General features: G+C 39.0%; 1 protein-coding gene across 1 annotated transcript in view; it reads left to right on the plus strand.

Moving 5' to 3' along the window:
* ARAP2 (ArfGAP with RhoGAP domain, ankyrin repeat and PH domain 2) overlaps nucleotides 1-19745 on the plus strand; it is a 207555-nt gene that overhangs the window by 33404 nt on the left and 154406 nt on the right. The window contains exons 3-6 of the mRNA XM_056125562.1: nucleotides 6234-6292; nucleotides 7534-7610; nucleotides 8328-8419; nucleotides 10832-11185. Of these exons, the coding sequence (XP_055981537.1) occupies nucleotides 6234-6292; nucleotides 7534-7610; nucleotides 8328-8419; nucleotides 10832-11185 (582 nt within the window). The remainder of the gene's footprint in view (nucleotides 1-6233; nucleotides 6293-7533; nucleotides 7611-8327; nucleotides 8420-10831; nucleotides 11186-19745) is intronic.

Consider the following 19745-nt stretch of genomic DNA (forward strand, 5'->3'; position numbering starts at 1 on the left):
TCACCGGGCATGACACAGAAAGAAAAAAAAATTGACCTTTAATTTTAGTTTTGGGTTTTCCTAGCTCTAACCTCATTTCCACTTTGAATGGATAAGGACACCAGGGTTCACCTCATGGGGCTGTTAAGAAAATGAATTATTAGATGCAGCCCAAACATAACAACTTAGCTCTTAATAGGTATTAGTAAAGTAGTTTATGTGACTATTTATAGACAAATGCAAATATAAATTGCTAATCATCAGTTTTCACAACTTGTTTCCTGTATTTCATCTTCAGCAGATCAAATGAATTGGGTTGATAGATTTACTGCCATTCGCAGGTGAATACTAAACAGTGAAGCAAATACTAATTGCAGGTTTTTGCTTTAAATTCTGTCTAGCTAATAGTAGAAACAACAAAACGAATTGTAAAATGTCACTTAATGGTTCAGAGTCTTTTTAAAAGTTTGTGCACATTTTCTTTAATAAGTCTTCCTTCCTTCCTTCCTTCCTTCCTTCCTTCCTTCCTTCCTTCCTTCTGGTGTTTCACTAATAATAATATAATAATAATAATAATAATAATAATAATAAAAGTCTTATGTTTACATTATGTCCCAAACAATCATTTTGCCTGTTTATTGCAACACTGTCACTGCAACACTGTCCTCCCATTGTTCATCGATTTGCTCGAGAGGGCCCAGTAACATCTCCATTTTGAGACTTGTTGTTACTGCGCTTGGCATATTGAATACATCACAGGTAACTTACCAGGCTTTGCCGTGCGGGCAAGATACTCTCAGTAGCTTGCCGCGCTCTCCGAGAGGGGCGGAGGAATTGCACCCGGCTCGGCCGGGCTAGCTGCGCGCAAGGCAAATGCCCTACCACAGTGCTATCGCTCCATAGTACATAAATGTTGATCTTTTTCAAAGATCTGAGGTGTACTACAACCATTAATGTAGCTAATAAGAATGATTCTGTGGAACAATTTTTAAAATATATTTTTAAATATTTTTAATTGAATCTCCATGAGATAACACAGTTATGAAGAGGCTTATGATTGTGTTTCAGTCACACAGTGTTCCAACACTGGGGCAGTTTCAAGAAAAATATTTTGTGGCAGTTACAAGGATCATCTCAGAATGAGATCACTAGAAAAATTTATCTCTCTGAATGTGAAATATTTTAAGGTGAATACAAGGCCATCTCTGGTAAAACTTTTTAAACCAAGACATTGATAGTCAACATGATAAAACTTTGTTCTAAACCTTAACATTTGTAAATTTAAATAACTTAGACCCCAGGTGGTCCTCAGCGCTGCAAATAGCCATTCACTAGAACTGCAGAATGAAAATTTTCAGTAGCAAAGAAAAACTGTAAGTCATGTTTGAAATATTACTTTAAAATTTATTCTCCCAATAAAACCTTTCTACATGGAAGATTTAAAATGACTACATGGTTGAAGGGTAGTTATTGCCTGTTTATGAACTTTTAAAACTTAGGCACCCGTTACTGGGTGCATAATACAGGGCTTCAGATCCTTGTCTTGCACAGGACTGATCCCAGTTTGAACCCTGGCACTGCTTACAGTTCCGGAGTGCCTCCAGGAGTGACCCTTGGGCACAGAGCCAGGACTAAGCCCTGAATACCACATGTGTGTCCCCCAAACAAAATCAGATCAGACTGTATGGTGAGTGTCCCACACACCTTGCTTAACTTTGATCTCCAATTACGTTGGTACCTGTGGTTGTAGTTTATTTTTGCTTCTGTATAATATTTGATCTGATATCTATTCTGTCGTTGATTAAAATCACATATTCTAAAAATCATCCATTATTTTGTGTGTATGTTTATTGGTATTCATATTTATTATGTTCAACGCATGTTTACTAAATTAAATAATATACTTATGTGTTCACACAAGTCAAGTTTATAATGTATATTAGCATAGGTTAGTTTAGATATAAAGGTTGATTTTCTTATTATATTTTTTTAAGGTGCTCCTCCTGGTGGTAGTAGGAAGCCACCAGGGCTATAGAAATGATGAGCAGCACTGTTCTGTGCCAGAAAAAGAACGTAGAGCCTTACACGTTCCACGCATGTGTCCTGCTGCTTAAGCTATCTCTCAGCACCTGAACTGATGAATCTGGCAAATATAGGCCCAGGTGACCACTGCCATAGTCACTGTTACTGTCCTCCCATTGTTCATCGATTTGCTCGAGCAGGTCCAGTAACGTTTACATCGTGAGACTTGTTGTTATGATAAGAGAATAGATCATGACAGGTTTTTAATAAAAACTGTTATTCCCCCAAACAGTTGCCCATTTGCAGAAAATTACCTTCCCCTCTCTGAATCAGGCAGCTGCTGCTCAAACCATTTTTACCAATTCTGGAAGGACATAGAAATGGACTTCTCGGAGCTGGAGCGATAGCACAGTGGGTAGGGCATTTACCTTGCACCCAGGTTCGATCCCTGGTATCCCATATGGTCCTCTTGCATTTCCAGGAGTGATTCCTGAGTATACAGCCAGGAGTAACCCTTGAGTATCACTGGGTGTGGCCCAAAGAGAGAGAGAGAGAAAGAGAGAGAAATGGACTTCTCTACGGTGAGCTTTGTGTCCAGCATCTTTTACTCAACACGGTAACACAGTGACCCTCAGGTGCATCCAGTGTGGTTCAGGTGTCCAGAGCCCATTGAGATACTCGCCTGTCAATGAGGACCTGACCAATTGAGTGTAGAGGTTCAGCAGTTCAGTGCTAGGTGCTGGCAGTGCATAGGGAGTGAGATGGTGCTGGGATGGGGCCTTTTGTATGTGGGCTCGAGCACCTCAGTGCTCTGAGCGAGGCCCTGACTGTGTATGTGATTAGACTGGATGGTATTCCTGTGCAGTCCCGCTATTTCTTTATCATTTAAGTATTGGTCAGTTTATCTCATTTTTAGTTATTAAGAATAAAGCTATTATGGAGAAAGAGAGCAAAAAAGTCTCTGTGTAGAGATATATTTTTTCAGAGTCTTTAGAGTTTCTGTGATTGAATAGGTCTGCTCTTAAGTCTGGTCAGTAATTAAGTTTAGTAGTAACTGCCAAGTAGTTTTGTCAAAGTGGATACACATTCTTGCCAGTTCAATTTAAACATTCTGGTTGTTCTATGGCCTTACTTTTTGTTTGTTTTGGAGGCATACCTGGCAGTGGTGCTTAGGGTTTCTCTTGCCTCTGTGCTTCAGGGATCACTCCTGGCAGTGCTTGGGGGACCATTTGTGTGGTACTGTGGCTCAGTCCTTGGTCTGATGCTTGCCTGCTGCATTCTCTCTCTGGCCATTTGACTGGAGGATGTGGTTGGTATCAAGGTCCTGTCTTTGGCAAGTGGCCATTCTAATTTTTTTACAATACTAAATCGATGAACAATGGGAGGACAGTGCAATGGTGCTACAGTGCTACGAGATTTTTCTTATAGATTTTAAGTATTCTTGTACTTCAGATGTGAGTCCCTTGTAAGAAATATATGACATCAGTGTTTTGCTAAGCTCTAACTTTTCAATTTCTTCTTTTTTTTTGATTTTATGGCTCTTAGTCTTATTTAATAAATATTTGCATACTTTAAGATTAGAATGGTTTTATCCTCTGCTTTGGAGTTTTAGTATTAACAGCTAAATCAAAATTCTATTTGTTTACTTTTTTGTTCACTTTGGAAGTAACGATCGATATTCTCTTCGTTGAGTTATTCATTTACAAAACAATATTTGTTGAAGACACTATTGCCACTTAATTGCCTTGACATCTAGGACTGGAGCGATAGCACAGCGGTAGGGCATTTGCCTTGTGTGCAGCTCAGCCCGGCCAAGCTGGGTTCGATTTCTCTGCTCCTCTCAGAGAGCCTGGCAAGCTACTGAGAGTATCTCGCCCTCACGGCAAAGCCTGGCAAGCTACCCGTGACGTACTCGATATGCCAAACACAGTAACAACAAGTCTCACGATGGAGACGTTACTGGGCCTGCTCGAGCAAATCGATGAGCAACGGGAAGACCGTGACCGTGATCTTAAAAGAAAAACCAGGCACCTGAGTGTTAATACAGCAGAATGGTTAAGGTACCCCATAAGATCCCCTGAACCTCATTATGACTGATTCCTGATCACGGAGTCAGGATTAAACTCTGAGCACTTCCTGGTATGACTCCAAAGCCAGAAAAATTGTAAACGAAAAAGAAAAATCAGTAGGACACAGATATGTGGGAGGATATATGGACGTTTGGCTTGATTTGGTATATTTTTATGTCCTTCTTTTTCCCATATCGTGTGATTGCTATAATTTTAAAATTGTATAATGCAATCTCACATTTTTATTCTTCTAAATAATTGGTTTTGACCATTGTAGATTATTTGCAGTTGATCTGGTTAATTCCTGTGACACTGTCCACAGGGAGTGGGGAGATAGTTAAGCATTACTGGTTGTGGCATTAGGGGCTCTGGACTTTATCTGGATGTGGCCTGAATCCCTCAGCACAGCCAGGCTGGCCCAGGTATCCCTGGCACCACTTGGTATCCCTGGTATGCATGTCCCCTTGCAGTGAACCACATCCTGTCTGATTGAGAATTGCCTGTCGTCCCCTGGCTCCTCGTGACCAATGCTTGGGACAACCCTTGCCCATCTACCAGTAAATGTTGAATCTATTTTTGAAATTGAAAACGTTAAATAATCCACCTTTGCTTTTCAGGAGTAAATCACATTTGGCCATAACATATTGGCCTTATTACATATTGTCAGATTCGATTTGCTGACATTTTGTTAATAATTTTGCATCTGTGTTTATGAGTAATATTTTTGTTGCTTGTGTGTTATATGTAGTTTTGGTCTTTTTTCTTTTTTTGATTGGTTCTGTTAATAAGACTGTCCTTATCGAATGAGTTTGTAAGTATCTCTTTCTCGTCTCCATATTTTCTGAACTAGTTTGTTAGAGTTAGCCATATTTATTTTTAAATGTTCGGTGGAATTCACCTGTGAAATATCTGGGCCTAGAGTTTTTGTTGGTATATAATTACTTAATTGAATTACTCTAATACACATAGAAATACTAGGATTTTATACTTGCTCCTGCTTCATAATTGGTAATTTACATCCTGTTATGTTTTTTTCACTAAGTTGTCAAATTTATTGGCATACATTCTTCTATGCAGTTATCGCTTTAATGTTTCCTGAATTTTTATTGATGTCGATGTCTTTTATTTCCTTGTATTGGATACTTGTGTCATTTCCTTCACTGAGCAGTTTTACTGTCCCCCCCCCCAAAGAGAGTCCTCTTTGTTTACATTTTTGTGGGGGTTTGGCCATACCAGTGAAGCTCAGGGCTTACTTCTGACTTTGTGCTCAGAGATGATTCTTAGCAGGACTTGGAGGGTATTAATGGCTGCTGTGGATCAAACCTGGCCAGGTTCAGGCAAGAACTTACATGCTGTATTCTCTCTTCAACATCTACAATGATTTTTAAATTTATCCACACTCTATTCCTTTCTTTTAAATTTCTGACATGCACGTCTTTGGATATATGTGTGTGTGTGTGTGTGTGTGTGTGTGTGTGTTGTGTGTATAAAGAATGTCATCTTTATCCATGATTTAGATGGAAAGTAACATACATAATAATACCATGTAATTGTAATATATATTAATAAAGTAAGGACACTGTCCTATTCCTTAATTTAGATGAACACTAATTCACTTGGTAGTAGTAATCATTAAACTTTGTTCCCACATGGTTTGACCTTGTTATTGCTGTTCTATTGTCTTCCATTGAAATTATCTGTTAGATGTCTTTCTCTCCCCAAACAGTAATCCTAGATCTTCTAGAATAGCTTTTGTGCATTTTTTTCATTATTCTAGGTGAATTTCTGTCTCAACATTATATATCTAATCATGGAATAATTACATAAACATGGAGGCTGGTTTAGAAAATTTGTTTCTCACATGGTCAGCAGTTTTGAAATTTTCTATTCAAATAAGCCTTGAGCAAATATTTTGATTCACTTTTTGTGAATTTTAAGTGTGAAAATGAAACATGGGTAGAATCAAGTAAAAATCACAATTTTTCACGGCTATTTAGAGAAACACACATAGTACTAGCCATTTGGTTCATTAAGGGTATAGTTTTTGTGAGTATTGGTTTTTCTACCCCAAGAGAATATGTCTTGAATTAATCCTTTACTCGGTAGTAACATCCGTTTTTCTTATATCTACTTCAACTCATCAGTTTTCCCTTTTGCTTTAAGCTATATTCGAGAGAGAAGAAATGGTACTACCTCATCTGGAAAGCCTGTAATGCAGCAGAGTGAGTAGCAGCATTTAAAGTCTATAAATGAGCACTCCCATGATTGCTTTAAATGTGTTTAAACCGTAGTGGAGAAGGCAGCCCACCTATGGGATAAGGAATAATACTCGGGCTCATAGTTCTTCAGATACTTTCAGAGGTGTATGAGTAAAAGATAGTGAGAGAGACTGTAGGAAATTTGCACATGATGATGCAAAAGCCTCCTCCCCCCACCCAGCCCCACCCCTACACACACACACACACACACACACACACACACATGCTTTGTCTGTCATTAGTCATAGTCAAAGGCATTTAACTAAATTGAGTGGTTTCTAACAGTCTGAGCTACAGGACAGAGATGTATGGAAAGTGATTTTGCCATGGTAACAGGAGAGCTCTATCATTGTTCCTGTGGTAAATGGATCGCAGATGGAGGGTTTCCTTTCTTTTCTTCTCCTTTTTTAGTATTATGCTCATACAAGTTGAACATATGTCCCGACAATCAGAAGGCAAACACTTGCTACTTGAACCTTTAAAACTTTTACCACAGCTGAAAATAAAATGCAAGGGGAATAATTCTTTCCTGTACATGAGTGTGATACAGGATTTTGAAACTCCATGAGATTGTGTACAGGTATGTTAGTATAGCTGTTGATCTTAGAAAAGTGGGTTCCGGTATTTTGAGTGATACTGCATATAGCTGTTGTGAATGTTGTTGACAAGGACAATAAATTTGTTTTAGTCTTAGATTTCTAATACTGTTCTTGTGGGTTCAAGACAGTTGCCTGTTGTTAGAGATTCTAAGATATTAGCAGGGACCTAGAGGACATGGCATACTTTCTGTTTCGTTTATTCACAGTATTCAGGCCTTACTCCTGTCTCTGTATTCAGGATTCACTCCTGACAGTGCTCAGGGGACCATATGTGGTGCCAGGGATCAAACCCTGCTTGACATCGAAAAGGGCTTGGCCATATGCAACACAGTACTTTATCACAGTTAGGGCATGATCTCTGTGGCCATAACATGTTAGACGTGAAGAAGTGAGTAATATGTCCTGTCTGTTAAATGAGGGCTGTAGATGGAGAGTGCTATGTCAAAAAGAGGAGAATGGATTTGGGAGTAAGACTTAATCAGCATAACTGTGGACTCTCAGAGAATAAAAGCTTATGATACCACTATGATATGAAAACATGCCTTGATTATTTTGCAATATTTCACATTTACATCTTTCCATTCTCATTCTATAATTTCCTCAAAGATTCAAATGAAGAAAATTCATCTTCCATCTTTCCTTATGGAGAGACCTTTCTCTTCCAGAGACTAGAAAGTCCTAAGGTTAGTCCAATTCATTTAAAATTTTCCATATTAAGTTCTTAGGTCTTCTACTTGTATTTGTCTCCTTACCTAAAGCTGTTTGAAGAATGCATTATATTGGAGAGTGAAATTTCAAGTCATTATAATTCTGTGTAGTAAATCATGATAAATTGTTTTTTTAACATAATTATAATAAAAATTTCAGTTGGATTGTAAGAATAAAGAGCAGTGTATTTTTACTTTTCTACAATATTTTATTTTATTAAAGGACAAAATTAAAGAAAACAAAAGACAAAAACTTCCATTTTATTTTGACTTATTTCTAAATGCAACATTGCAACTACAAATTTGTTCACTTTATCTTGCCTATGTATTTATTCACTTTATTTGCAGTCTTTCTAGTCTTTCTAGTTATTGTGCTCTTTTGCTGTTAACCCTCCACCCCCATCCCCTAAATCTTGTTAGAATACAAATTGAAAGGCACTGGGAATTAGGAGAATAAAAGTTAATAAATTTAATTCTTGATTAGCATCTTTTTTTACCTTCACAGGAATGTTTAATCATTAATAACAAATTACTGACAAAGACATTAAAAGTCTCTGTAATCACATAGATTCCTTAATTGTTTTTATTAAAAATTGATATAATTAGTATTTGTTTAATAAAACTATACCTTTATATTGTGCATCTTTATGTAATATTGTGATACTAAAATCCTGTTTTTTTTTTTTTAAATAGAAGAAATGTATAAGGAATGAATTTTGGGCTACTGAAGAACCAGCTAAGGGAGGAGCAGCTACTGATAAAACCTCTCTTATTGTCAACTCAAGGTAGGAGGCCATGACTGATGGTTATTATTTTTTAAATGGAATTTTATGTAATATCGTGTTTATTATATATTATATCTGTAGGAAAATAGTTTGCATTGGAAGTTAAAACAATATTTTCCTTCTAAATGTTTTGAAAAATTTCTCTTTTTTATAAATTAGGAGTAAAACCCAATTATGTTAAAGATAATTTTTAGGAGATTATTTTTTTCTTTTTCCAAATTGTAACCGCTTTTATGTGCCCCAAATTGGTAAATGCATGGTTGCCATGATTGCTCTTTGGAGATAATTTTTGTTATGGAGAAAGTAGTGCAAAATGTCATTAGATGAGGTGCAGAACTTTTACAAATATAAAGAAGCATTTAGAACAAATTTAGCTTTGGCAAGTTATCCCAATTTTAGTTCACAAATAAAATTACTTGTCAACCTAAATTTTATTGTCTTTATAGTTTTGTTAGAATTCATATGCTCGATTATTACTATCAGCTTTATCTTTTATTTATTATTCATTTGCTAGGAACACTCTTGTGGTTTCTTATGTTGACACTAAGTAATTGAGTATCTTAAGTATGCATTTAATATGAGTCTGTTATAATGCAGATTATGGAAGCTATGAGTTTAATCATCCCTTAAGGAAACAGTGGAATTTAAAACACTTTATTGAGAAGGATGTAATTTGACTTGGGCACATTTATTTCATTGATTAGCAAAAACTCCTTTTATAATGAATTTTATTAATGGCTGAGTGAATCTGTTTCATCTTTCCTCAAATCTATAGGAATATGCTTCATTTTTTGGAATGTGTGTCTTGCACACGGCCAGTGTGGCCGACCCAGGTTCAATACCTCCGCCCTTCTCAGAGAGCCTGGCAAGCTACCGAGAATAGCTTGCCCTCACGGCAAAGCCTGGCAAGCTCCCTGTGATGTATTCAATATGCCAAACACAGTAATAACAAGTGTCACAATGGAGACCTTACTGCGCCCGCTGGAGAAAATCAATGAACCACGGGGCGGGGGGGGGGGGGGGGGGGGGGCGGCGGCGGGGTGGGACAGTGCGACAGTGCTACAGTGTGCCAAGAAATACAATGTTGTACAGCTTTACCTCCTAAATGTGCCTTTTCTTGTTTTCTAGCTAGCAGTTTGGTACGGTTTTGTTTATATTTTTCACTAGCATTATAAAATACTACAGCTCTTGCCAGTCAGAGAGACTCCCTGTTTTTGTGTTGTTTTGTTTTGTTCCATTGGATGGAAGAGCAGGTCCTTAAAGTGGATTAGAGATGGGTCACAGGGACAACCAGATGAAACTAACTCCAGATAGGTGATCTAGTGGTTCAGGATGTTTCCCAAGGATTAGTGATTGAACTGCCACTTCCTGGTGCTGGAGAAGATCTTGAAATTGTGAAGCAAAGGATTGGTCATTTCTCTGTCTCTCTTTCCACTTTCCCCCAAATAAGAAAATCCTATTAATGGTGAGGCAGATAGCACAAGAGGCCATGCACTTTTCTTAAATGTGGCAGCCACAATGGGGGTTTGGATCCTGGCATCACATAGGGCTCCCAGAACTTCACCAGGTATCACTCCTGACCACAGAGCTTCTAGTAGCCCCTGTGAACCCTGACACAGGTGTGACCCAAACCCCTCTGTATTCCCCTCCAAGCTTTTTAGAGGTTAGTGCATAGGATCCTTGCATCACACATAGCCTACCCAGTTTTGATCTCTGGCACCACATATGGTTCCCTGAGCACTGCCAAGTGTGATCCCCAAGACAAACAGGATTAAAACAAATATTAGATTGTGTTATACATAAGAAGAAATGTATGGGGGGATGGTGGAGTAATAGCACAGTGGGTAGGGCATTTGCCTTGCATGCGGTTGACCAGGGTTTGATCACCAGCATCCCATATGGTCCCCTGAGCACCGCCAAGAGTAATTCCTGAGTGCAAGCCAAGAGTAAACCCTGAGCATAGCTGGGTATGACCCAAAAAGAAAAAAATAATAAGAAATATATTATTTATAGTACTGTTAACGTATATCTTAGTGTCATATATTTCTGAGTTATTATCCTCAAAGAATTTTAAAAGTGCTCAGAAGTGGGCCAGAGAGATAGTTCAGGGATTAAGGCAAACTTGTATTGCATTAGTGCAGGGGTTATTGTGGCCGACCCCAGTTCAAATCTTGGTCAATACATAAGAGCCCTGTAGGACAACCAGGTGCCACTCATAAGCACAGAGCCAGAAATAATCTCTAAGCACCAATCTTCCGCATTTAACAATAAAAATGCTTAGACGGATTAATTATGCTTTGAGATTTTCTTGCCCTTAAATTTGTATGATTAGTGTATAAAATTAAAAAAAAAATTATCAGTGGCTTGAATCAGATTTTTCCCTTGGTAATAATACTATTCTCTCCCATTTAGTATATATGATAACCGGAGGGAGAAGTTAAGTGAAGACAAAGTAGAAGACATTTGGATACCTCGAGAGGACAAGAGCAATATTCCGGTCGACTCTGCTTCAGAATCAGAATACTCAACTGTGGAGGAATGTTTTCAAAGTTTAAGAAGAAAAAATTCAAAGGCATCAAAATCTAGGACTCAGAAAGCATCAAATTTAGACCCTGTTAATAGGCATAGTTATCCCTTAGGCTCAACCAGTGGAAATGCCGACTCTCCAGTCAATTCAGCCAATGCAATATCTCCCTATGCCTGCTTTTATGGTGCTGCTGTGAGGAAGGTGAAATCGGGATGGCTTGACAAACTGTCTCCTCAAGGGTATGTATGAATGTTTATCAGTAGCATGTTGAAAAATCAAGATCATCCACTTTTTTTTTTTTTTTTGCTTTTATGGGACTCACTCTTGGCGGTGCTCAGGGGACCATATGGGATGTTGGGAATTGAACCCGGGTCGACTGTGTTCAAGGCAAACGCCCTACCCGCTGTACTATTGCTCCAGCCTCAAGATCATCCACTTCTAAACCTGCTAGGCTTCTGCTTCTGCTTCCTCCCCCCCTAAACACACAACAGATACACGTTTTAGAAACTTCCTTGACTTGTTTGCCAGTGCTTGTCTTCAGACCTAAGGAGGACCATGTGAAGGCTGGCTTTCAGTTCTGAACAGTAAATTCACACTGAAGGTCACAATTTCACATCTAGATATTTAGATGAGTTTCTATATTTGCATTACAATGCATTTTAACAAAGGAAAACAATACCGATTCAGTTAGTATTACTCAGTCTATACTTTTTAGCTTTGCTGATATCAGAACACTATTCTGTTTGGAAATACAAGGCTCATTGTAATCAGTGGAAACGATGTCATTGTTAGATTCGGGGCTTTACTATTGTTACTGGTAGATTGTTTTTATTTTTGTGTGTTACACGGGAGGTCACAGTCTCTTGAATTTAAAATAGATTTATCATTTGAAATATTTGCAAAGGCATCTGTCCTTTAGACATTTTTATAGGACTTAGAAATCTTTGGGGCAGGAGGAAATTAGGTTGTTTTTTTTTTAATTGAATCACCATGGAACACACAGTTACAAAGTTTTCATGATAGGAACCCATCCCTCCACCAGTGTACATCATTTCCCACCACCATTGTACCCCAGTATCTCTCCTGCCGCTCTCCCCCAACTGCCACAGGTACTTTCCCCCCCCCGCACCCCTCCCCCCCCCTGCCCCTCGCGCAGCCTTTTGGGCTTATCTCTCTCTCTCTTTCTCCTCTGTACTTTTGGACGTTACGGTTTTTCTGTGCAGATACTGAGATGCCATCATGTTTGGTCCTTTACCCACTGCTTCACTATCAGCACACATCTCCCATCCAGGATTAGGGTTATTTAGAATTGTTTTCTGGCATCCTGATATTGTGGCCATCTGGAAATATTTGTTTGAAATATTCCTCATGAATCCCTAACTGGCTTGGGAGTGAGACCTCATGTTGCAGCAGGTCATTTGGTGAGTCCCTTTGTATGCTGACTTGCTCCGCTCTCCCCTCCTCTATGCAGCATTCTGGAAAGTTGTGTTTTCAATCAAAGTTTATTAGCAAAAATGTTACCAGATGAAGTGCCTAGTAGTTCCCAGATTACTGGGAACGGGAAGTACTTCTATTAAGCATGCAAAAACAAAACGAAAACCAGTTATTGTGCAGTTGCGCAGCGATTTACTGTAGTTACTAACAGGTTACAGAATAATCTTTTTTTATTTATTTTCTTGTTTATTTTTTTTGTCACACCTGGCGATGCACAGGGTTACTCTGCACTCAGTAATTCTGCACTCAGGAATTCTGCACTCAGGAATTACTCTGCACTCTGCACTCTGTTACTCTGCACTCAGTAACTCTGCACTCAGTAATTCTGCACTCAGGAATTACTTCTGGTGGTGCTTGAGGGACTATATGAGATGCTGGGAATTGAACTCGGGTCTACCGTGTGCAAGGCAAATGCCCTACCCTCAGTGCTATGGCTCCAGCCCCCCCCATACTGTATAATCTTTGTAGTTAATACATATGCAATTCTGTTCTTTTAGAAAACTGAATAAACCAGAGGCTGGAGTGGTAGTACAGTGTGGGGTACTTGCCTTGCATGCAGCTACTCAGGTTCAATTCCCGGCATCTCAAGCAACCCCTTGAGCACTTCAGGAATGCTTCCTGAACACAGGTCCAGGAGTAACCCCTGAGCAAAACCACTTGGTATGGCCCAAAAACAAAACAAACAAAAAAGAAAATTAAAGGAAGCAGAGTACTTCTCAGTATCAGTTATTTTGCCTCTCCTCTTTCTGGTAACATAATGATGACAGAGTTGTAAGATCTACTGATGTCTCATCGGTAGTACTAGAAAAGGCGTTGGATAGCAAAGGTGTGAGTCAGGTCTCAAATTGTTACCTTAGTGGTAACAGTGGTCTTCCTCATCTTTCATTTCTCTAAACTTGCAATGTTTTGGGCGATTCTAGGGCTTTTTCAACATAATGCCACTGGAAGATTTAGCTGACAGGATTCTGAGCGCCCAGAAACTATGGTTTCCTGCTTCTCTGGCATGGTACCTTTCTCTTGGCAGAGTTGACATGTTTATGCTCCCGGCACATGCAGAAACTTATATCATAATAGCCACCTTTGGGACAGTTAGAACATTTCCCCCGCTTGCTGTCAGAACTCTGACTTCTCTAATCCTTCCTAAGGTTAGATACTGTACATTTTTTATAATTTTTCACTTTAGATAAAATAATTTAATACTGTGGTTTATATTCTCACCATTTCTCCCCTCCCCCCCCCACCATCATCAAACAGGATAGTAAAGTAGATAAAATACCCTGTTTTATCACCAGGGAATTGAAAAAAGAGTGATTTTATTGCTGTGGCTTGAAATAAATGCAACTGTTTAGTATATATTACACCAAACCTAAAATACGTGTTTTCACATTTCCTCCTCAGGCTCTCAGGGCTTGGGTCCAGAGAGATAGTACAGAAGTTAGGGCCCGTGCTTTGCATGCAGCTTTCTCTTCTTCAATTCCTTGCACCATATAGGGCCCCCTGAGCACTGTCAGGACAGATTCCCAAGTACAGAGCCAGGAATTAGCCCTGTTGTGCTACCCAACGTGGCTCTTCAAACAAAAAAAAATGTTATGACTATTTAGAGTCTAAGATGCTTACTCACAGAACAAAGCAATTTCTACATATTACCTGGCAGAGGTTACTACGTTTTATTTAACTCATGGTCTGCTTGGTTTCTTTGGTGCAAGACATGCTGGTTTGGGTAGCAATCTGAATTCCATTGAAAAAATGTCAGCAAACAATTTTTTCTGTAACAAATGAGATAAACATTGTTTAATCTGCACAACAATAAGGCCAAAAACATGAAAGCCTGCACAGATGATGTGTAAACTAATGAGCGAGGCTGTATTGGAGTAAAACTTTATAAACAGTGGACCAGATTTGACTTGGGGACCATAGAGGAATGTGAAAGATGAAATTAGATAGTTGGCTAAATTTTACACCTGCTTCTTTTCTCTGCTGGCCTTAGGTGGGAAATTATAAACTGATAGATTGCGAAATAGGGTAAACACTTGCTGTTATTCGGTTAAATATTGGAGTAATAAAAGCCAGAATCCCTCTTCAGAGACCTTCGTACTTATTCTTCTGAATTGCTTTACCACCAGAGAGCAAAAATGTTTTGTACCTTTTTCACTTCAAGTTCTTGCCCTTTTGTCTTCTGTGCATTAAGCCCAAAGCACCGAATGTTAAATGATCACTGCCCTACCCTCTTGCCTTCTCATTGCTCTCCGGATTATTTTTCTCTGTGGTGCTCCTACAGTAGATGGTTGATTTATTTCATATAGCTTCTTGTGATGCAATAATCTATTGGCTTCTGTTTATTGTGTTATGCTCAGCTAGATCATTGCTTGGTATGTGGAGGATGCTTTTAATATTGTTGTTGAATGAATTGGCAAAAAGATCTATAATTAAACTTTAGTTTTTTCTAAAACAGAAAAAATTCATTTTTAAGGTCCTTATAAGAAAAATTGAAACCTTTTGACTTATTGAAAATTTGCAGGTGCTGGTATACACTAACAGAGTGTTTGGGTGTTGTTTTTTGTAGTTACAGTTTCTTTTATAGTTACAGATTACAGTTTCTTTTATAGTTACAGATTATAGTTTCTCTCAAAGTCACTTATCATGGATTGTCACAACACCCTCAGTTTTCCCTCTCTGAGTAGTGCTTGAACCTGCTTTTAGTCATGAGTGACACTAAACATAATAATCAAACTCACAATCTGATTTTATTTCATAAGATTAAGTGTTTGTCTTCAAATTGGAATTGCTGATTCTGAATCATTGCACAGTATGCGAAGACTCCCTAATGTTTAGAAAGAAAATATTACATAATATAATGCAAGTAAAGAAATTACAAAACATTTACAGTTAATTTTTTAAAAAAATTTTTATTAGTGAAACACCATGAGGTACAGTTGTAGATTCACAAACTTTTGTGCTTGGGTTTCGATTATACAATGATCAAATACCCATCCCTCCACCAGTGCCCATTTTCCACCACCATGGATCCAAGCATCCCCCCCACCCCCATCCCCTCATTCCCCCCTGCCTCTGTGATAGGGCATTCCCTTTTGTTCTCTCTCTCCTTTTGGGTGTTGTGGTCTGCAAAAGAGGCATTGAGTGGCAATCATGTTCAGTCCATAGTCTACTTTCAACATGCATCTCCCCTCCTGGGAGAATCCTCCAAACACCCTTTATTTGGTGCTCCCTTCTCTGTCTGAGCTGCCCTTTCCCCTAGAATGCCCGGCTGGCCTCTATTCCAGTTAATTTTAAAGTAGCACTGTAGCACTGTCCTCCCATTGTTCATCGATTTGCTTGAGCGGGCACCAGTAACATCTTCATTTTGAGACTTGTTGTTACTGTTTTTGGCATATCACATACATCATGAGTAGCTTGCCAGGCTTTGTCTTGTGGGCAGGATACTCTCAGTAGCTTGCCAGGCTCTCTGAGAGGGATGATGGAATTGAATGGGGGTCGGCCCAAGCACCCTACTTGCTGTGCTATCGCTCCAGCCAAGTTTAAAGTATGAAAAAGTATTTATTACTTGAATTCTTTAATTATAATGAAGAGATATATTGGTTTGACAACTGTATGAAAGAATTTGATGCAATATTGACTCTTGTTTCTAGAGTTTGCAACAGATGATGTAGATAGAAGAAAAATTAATAAGTAGATCTTACATTGAAAAATTTCACTGCATTTTGAAGATAAAAAAAATCAGATCCTTTGGGGTCTGGAGAGCTAGCACAGCGGGTAGGGCGTTTATCTTGCGCGCTGCCAATGCGGGTTCGATTCCCAGCATCCCATATCGTCCCCTGATCACTGCCAGGAGTGACTCCTGAGTGCAGAGCCAGGAGTGGACCCTGTGCATTGCTGAGTGTGACCCAAAAAGAAAAAAAAAGTCAGATCTTGGAGCTGGAGCATTAGTACAGCGGGTAGGGTGTTTGCCTTATACGCGGCCAAGCCAGGTTTGATTTCCAGCATCCCATATGGTACCCTGAGCACAGCCAGGAGTAATATTTTTTTTTTTTTTTTGCTTTTTGCTATCTCTCCAGCCCCCAGGAGTAATTCTTGAGTGCAAAGCCAGGAGTATACCCTGTGCATTGCTGGTGTGACCCCTCCCCCTCTAAAGAAAACAGATCTCTGGGGCTGGAGTGATACCACAGCAGGTAGGGCATTTGTCTTGCACGCTGCCAACGTGGGTTCGATTCCCATCATCCCATATGGTCTCCTGAGCACCGCCAGGAGTTAATTCCTGAGTGCAGATCCAGGAGAAACCCCTGAGCATCACCAGGTGTGACCCAAAAAAGAAAAAAAAAAAAATCTCTGTATTTCTTCCTTAGCTTTAACAATCCATTTTTCAGTGAATCCGTGTAGATTTAAATACAAACAACTAAATGTAATTTATTCCAGTGTTTCACAAATATATAAAAAAGAGACTCTTGAGTATTACTTGAAATAAAACAGCATGATTGGATTTGCTTTACTCTTTCTAAGAGGTATAGCTATTGAACTATTAAAGAGGATTTGCAGTAAGGAAATCTACTTGCCATTTTAAAGTTGTATTTTATAAAAATGTTTGTGTGTTCATCCCAATGCACCAAGCATACTTACACAAATTGCCATGTATCCTAAGGAATTTCTATTTTTACTCGACAAGGTGCTTTAGACTTTAGTTTCTTACTCAGCTGAATTTCCCTATTATGAATATTAATGTTTTAAACCTGGAGCTACATCATGAGCCTGGGAGGCAATGGAGCTGAGCTTGCACAGCTAACTCAGCAATTTGAGGATCTTAGATAGTTAAGAATTTATGAAGGAATACAGATACAAGCAAGATGTTCTTTTATTAAAAAGAAAGAATATACAAATAAAAATAAAACCACAGATGTACAGCATTTGGTACATTAAAGGTTCAGAGAGTACATAAACACATGAGGGTATGGAGAAATTGTGAAACATTAATGCAGAGACCTTCAAAAGATAAGTAGCAGTTCGGTTAGCATTCGGAAAACAGAAGGCAATAACTAGTCAGATGAGCCACTTTTCTGGCTAGAGTTTAGCCGTGATTGAGAGGAGGGATGGAGAGCAGGCCTGCTTGTGGGGGCTGGGGGGTTCTTTTCCAGAAGCAGTAAGCTCCATCTCTAGGAGCAGGAGACAAAGCAGCCAGTTTCATGTGCAAGTTGAATAGAACATTGAGGAGATGAAAAATATGATTGTCAGAACCAAGAAAAGGGCATATCCCTGACCGAACTTGAGAGTAAGATCTTCTAAAAGCCAGTCCCTGGTGAAACATTGGAACCCCTGCCGACATTTCTTTTTGTCAGTGATTTCGAGCCAGTTGCCAGAATCTCCAAGTTTACTTTCATAGACTCTTCCCCACCCTTGGAATGCAGGCCATGGCAGTGCCCCATACCCGTGTAATGCTGTTCTGTGACTGACTGCTCAGTGGCAGGCAAATGTGACCATTGATTTTTTTTGTTTGCTTGTTCACTTGTTTATTGTGTTTTGGGCCACACCCAGCTATGTTCAGTTGTTACTCCTGTCTCTGCATTCAGGAATTATTCCTGGTGGTGCTTGGGGAACCAGATGGGATGCTGGGGATCGAATCCGGGTCGGCCGCCTGCATGGCAAACTCCGTATCCGCTGTACTATCTCTCTGACCCAGTACCATGCTATCTTAATTACTACTGATTTGTAGTACAGTTTGAAGTTGGGGAGGGTGATGACACCTATCTTCTTTTTCCCAAGGATTGTTTTAGCTATTCATGGGAGTTCATTGTTCCATATGAATTTCAGGAATGTTTTGTCTATTTCTTCAAAAAAATGTCATGGGTATCCTGATAGGGACTGCATTGAATTTGTATAGTGCTTTGGGCAGTAATGCCATTTTGATAATGTTATTGCTCCCTATCCGTGAGCAGGGCATGTGTCTCCATTTCCTAGTGTCCTCTTTTATTTCTTAAAGTAGTGTTTTGTAATTTTCCTTGTGTAGGTCCTTCACCTCTTTGGTTAAGCTGATTCCAAGGTACTTGATTTTCTGACATACTATTGTGAACGGGATTTTTTTTTTAAATGTCTATTTCTTCTCTTTCATTATTTTGGGTGTTGATTTTGTAGCCTGCCACTTTACTATACTGACCTATTGTTTCTAGGAGCTTTTCTGTAGAATCTGTAGGGTTTTCTAAGTATAGTATCATGTTGCCTGCAGAAAGTGATAGTTTGACCTCTTCCTTTCCTATCTGTATTCCAATGATACCTTTCTCTTGCCTAACTGCAATGGCCAGGACTTCCAGTCCTATATTGAATAGGAATGGCAAAAATGGGTAACCTTGTTTCGTTTCCCAGATCTTAGAAGGCTTTTAGTTTTTCCCCATTGAGAGTGATATTTGCCATGGGCTTGTGGGAGATGGCTTTGACTCTATGGAGGAAAGTTCCTTCAGTGCCTATTTGACTAGAGTTTTCATCATAAACGGGTGCTGGATCTTGTCAAATGCTTTCTCTGCATCTATTGATATGATTATGTGCTTCTTTTCTTTTGTTGATATGATGGATTATGTTGATCAATTTCCAAATGGTAAACCATCCTTGCATTTCTGGGATGAATCCTGCTTTGTCTTTGTGTATGATCTTTTTGATGAGTGTTGGATTCTATTTGCTAATATTTTGTTGAGGATCTTTGCGTCTGTGTTTATGAGGGATATCGGTCTGTAATTCTCTTTCTTTGTGGCATCTCTGTCTGCTTTTGCTATCAGGGTGATATTTGCTTCATAGAAACTGTTCGGAAATGTTTTTGATACTTCAGTTTTGTGGAAAAGCTTAAAGAGGATTGGGAATAAGTCCTCTTTAAAGATTTGGAAGAATTCACTAGTAAATCCATCTGGGCCAGGACTTTTGTGCTTAGGGAGACTTTTTATTACCGTTTCAATTTCCTTGATGGTGATAGGTCTGTTCCGGTATCCTGAGTCTTCTTAGTTCAGGCCCAGGAGGCCATAGGAATCCCTGAATTTATCCATTTCCTCAAGTTTTCTTGTTTCGTGGCATAAAGCTTCTCATAGTATTCCTTGGGGATTCTTTGAATTTATGTAGTTTCTGTAGTAATGACCCCCTTTTCATTTCTGATTCAGTTTATTAGGGTTTTTCTCTCTTCCTTTCTTTGTGAGTTTTGCTAGAGGCTTATCGATCTTGTTTATTTTCTCGAAGGAACAGCTCTTGGTTTCATTGATCTTTTGAATTGTTTTTTGGGTTTCCATCTCATTAATCTCTGCTCTGAATTTTATTATTTCC

Source organism: Sorex fumeus, unplaced genomic scaffold (assembly GCF_029834395.1).
Source record: "Sorex fumeus unplaced genomic scaffold, SorFum_2.1 ptg000055l, whole genome shotgun sequence".
NCBI classification, from domain to species: Eukaryota; Metazoa; Chordata; class Mammalia; order Eulipotyphla; family Soricidae; genus Sorex; species Sorex fumeus.